General features: G+C 40.6%; 1 protein-coding gene across 1 annotated transcript in view; it reads left to right on the top strand.

The window, feature by feature from the left end:
• Positions 1-1,784, top strand: part of LOC125482570 (olfactomedin-like protein 2A) — a gene marked incomplete at its 5' end in the record, with an annotated part of 2,790 nt that extends 1,006 nt beyond the window's left edge. The window contains one exon of the mRNA XM_048594668.1: positions 1,449-1,784. Coding sequence (XP_048450625.1) covers positions 1,449-1,784 — 336 coding nt within the window. The remainder of the gene's footprint in view (positions 1-1,448) is intronic.
• Between the last annotated feature and the right edge of the window lie 948 nt (positions 1,785-2,732).

Below are 2,732 nucleotides of genomic sequence, written 5' to 3'. Positions count from 1 at the left end.
CTCTCCACCTATCTTCTCCTTTATCCATCTTCTATCTGCCTCCCCCTCTCTCCCTATTTATTTCAGAATCCCCTTCCCCTCCCCCATTTCTGAAGAAGGGTCTAGGCTCGAAATGTCAGCCTTCCTGCTCCTCTGATGCTGCTTGGCCTGCTGTGTTCATCCAGCTCTACACCTTGTTATCAAAGTAAAGGCAAATGTTTGATGACTTCAGTGAGTAGTAATTGAAGGATTAACACTGGCAAAGATGTGATGGATCAATGTCCGGTTTACTTTTAGGTTGTAAAATAGGAACCAGCTCCATACGTCAGTGTGATTTGTCCAGGGTATAGCAATCACCAGGCACAGTCAGGCAAGTCCCAACTAATATTTAGCATGGAGCTAAAATAAACTGGAATGGTCCAACATAGTAAGACCATAAGATATAGGAGCAGAAGTAGGCTGTTCGGCCCATAGATTCTCCTCCGGCATGCGATCATGGCTGATATGTTTCTCAACCCCATTCTCCTGCCTTCTCTCCGTAACCCTGGATTCCCTGACAAAACAAGAACCTATCTATCACTGTCTTAAATGCACTCAATGACTTGGCCTCAACAGTCCTCTGCGGCAATGAGTTCCACAGATTAACAACACTGTAGGTGAAGAAATTCCTTTTCATCTCAGCTCTAAAGGGTCATCCCTTTACTGTGAGGCTGTGCAACTGAGTCGTAGTCTCTCCTACTCATGGAAACATCTTGTCCATGTCCACTCTATCCAGGCCTCCTGGTATTCTGTAACAAGGACAATTCAATGACATCCCTCTAATCTTTCTAAACTCCATTGAGTACAGACCCAGAGTCCTCAACTACTAGTCTAACATTTTAACATTGGTTGCAAGCTGCTTGTATCTTTTCATGTAGGAAGACTGGAGGAAGGAGAGACATGGGAACCAACTGAGCAGGTTGGAGCTGGCAGGTGTATATTGAAGAATGGAATATCACCAGTGAATGCAGGATGCAGAAGAGTACCAAGAAGAAAAACCTAGTAAAACCAGTGAATGAGACATACTGCTCTGACCCATCTTGTACACTTCTAAATGGAGGCCCAGTATGACATGTATGTTCATTTCCAGTTGTTACTGGTTTGTACTGCCTTTCCCTAAAATAAAGGAGATGGGAGGAGAACCACCAACCAGAGTTTAGGAACTTGGGGTTCGAGGATGAGACAGCACGTGACAGGCTAATAAAAAGATGTTCAGAACTGGGACAAAGATACAGCAGGAAAGACTATCTAGCAGACTGCAGGATGTAGGGTTGAGCAACGGTATGTATCAGAAATATTGAGATCTGAGTGTGCTGGTAGCACAGGGAAGGAGGGAAAGAAAAGAAAACCCCAGCAAAAAGCTTAAATCAAAGGTTCTGGAGGATTGTGAAGTTTTTCATGATAACCAAATGTATGACATTTATTTTCAGAACACACCTGGATCAATGGCCAAAGTTGTAAAAAAACATTCAAATAAAGCAGAAAACAAAATAAAAGTACCAGCTCGAACACCTCCTCACAAAGTGCCAAAAGACAAAACAATTAAAAAAAAGAAGCCAGTTACAAAAGCAAAATTAGTTACACTACCAAAAGTACCACAACCTACCATCAAGACCAAGCCTGGTATCCGTCAGCCAGGTATTGTAAAAAGTGTTACCTATTACAAAGCAGGAAGACTTGAAGAAATGGGAAATAGTGGCAAGAGTAAGTTTAAACAAAGTTCTTTATATTTTCACACTCCTTATTTTGTTCTAGAAATTGTGTAATTTTCCAAATGAAATGAATAAAACTTCAATTAAATCATGAAACTGATTCAGCAAGATCTATAGGTAAGTAATCTACATTCTAGGTAATGCAAATTGAGGCCCCCACATGCCCCTGCATTTTCCTGCCAACTGACAGCCTACATGCACTGGTTTATCAGTCAGGCAGGATGGCACTTGCTCATCTCGTCTGGAACTGAAGTAATTATAGCCCAGGTGGGATGAAGCCCTTAAATGATCATTAATTGAGTTTCTCCAGAAATTTCTGTTTTTTGTTGTTAAAGGCCTTAACTGGTAGCTGTTCAGGAAGATCAAGCATGGAACCGTGGGCTTTCCTGCCCAGCACATAATTTCTGAGATAGCAGGAAGGAGGTGGGTATATCCTCAGTGACAACCTACCCAAGTAGTTACCCTTCTTGCCACTGTCACTACCACTTCTATTGAGGAAGAATTGCAGCCATAGTCTCTTAAAGAATGTCAATTATTAGTTCTTTGCAAAAACTGATTAAAATTAAATCCAGCTTGGGTCCCTGCTGCTACTTATTTCCAAGAGACAAATCTCACTATAAAAACACTGGACTACAAATATTAATTCAATGTTTCTTTACTTAAAGTTAATCCATTGAGGAAAGCAGAAACATTTCTGCACCATCATCAATTTAAAATGAGCGTTTAACTTTCTTGACCCATGAAAAAAATCAGCAAATTTTGAAGAGCAGGGAAAAGTAAAATTGAGTTGGCAGATATTCCAGCCACAGTGGCGAGGGCCAAAGCAGCAGAGTAGATCAGCTTCTCTGTCTCAGATTGAGACACCTTAATGTGGCAGTTTATTGTTACTTTAATCCTCCAGTGAGCTACAATAATGTCGCCAAAGCTGAGTACTACATTTATTCAAATATTAAAATATATTAAAGAAAGACCAATGATAAATGAAACATGTTTCAGAGATAG

Source organism: Rhincodon typus, unplaced genomic scaffold (genome assembly GCF_021869965.1).
Source record: "Rhincodon typus isolate 14 unplaced genomic scaffold, sRhiTyp1.1 hic_rhity00012682, whole genome shotgun sequence".
NCBI lineage: Eukaryota > Metazoa > Chordata > Chondrichthyes > Orectolobiformes > Rhincodontidae > Rhincodon > Rhincodon typus.
This window is presented reverse-complemented; position numbering and strand designations above follow the sequence as displayed.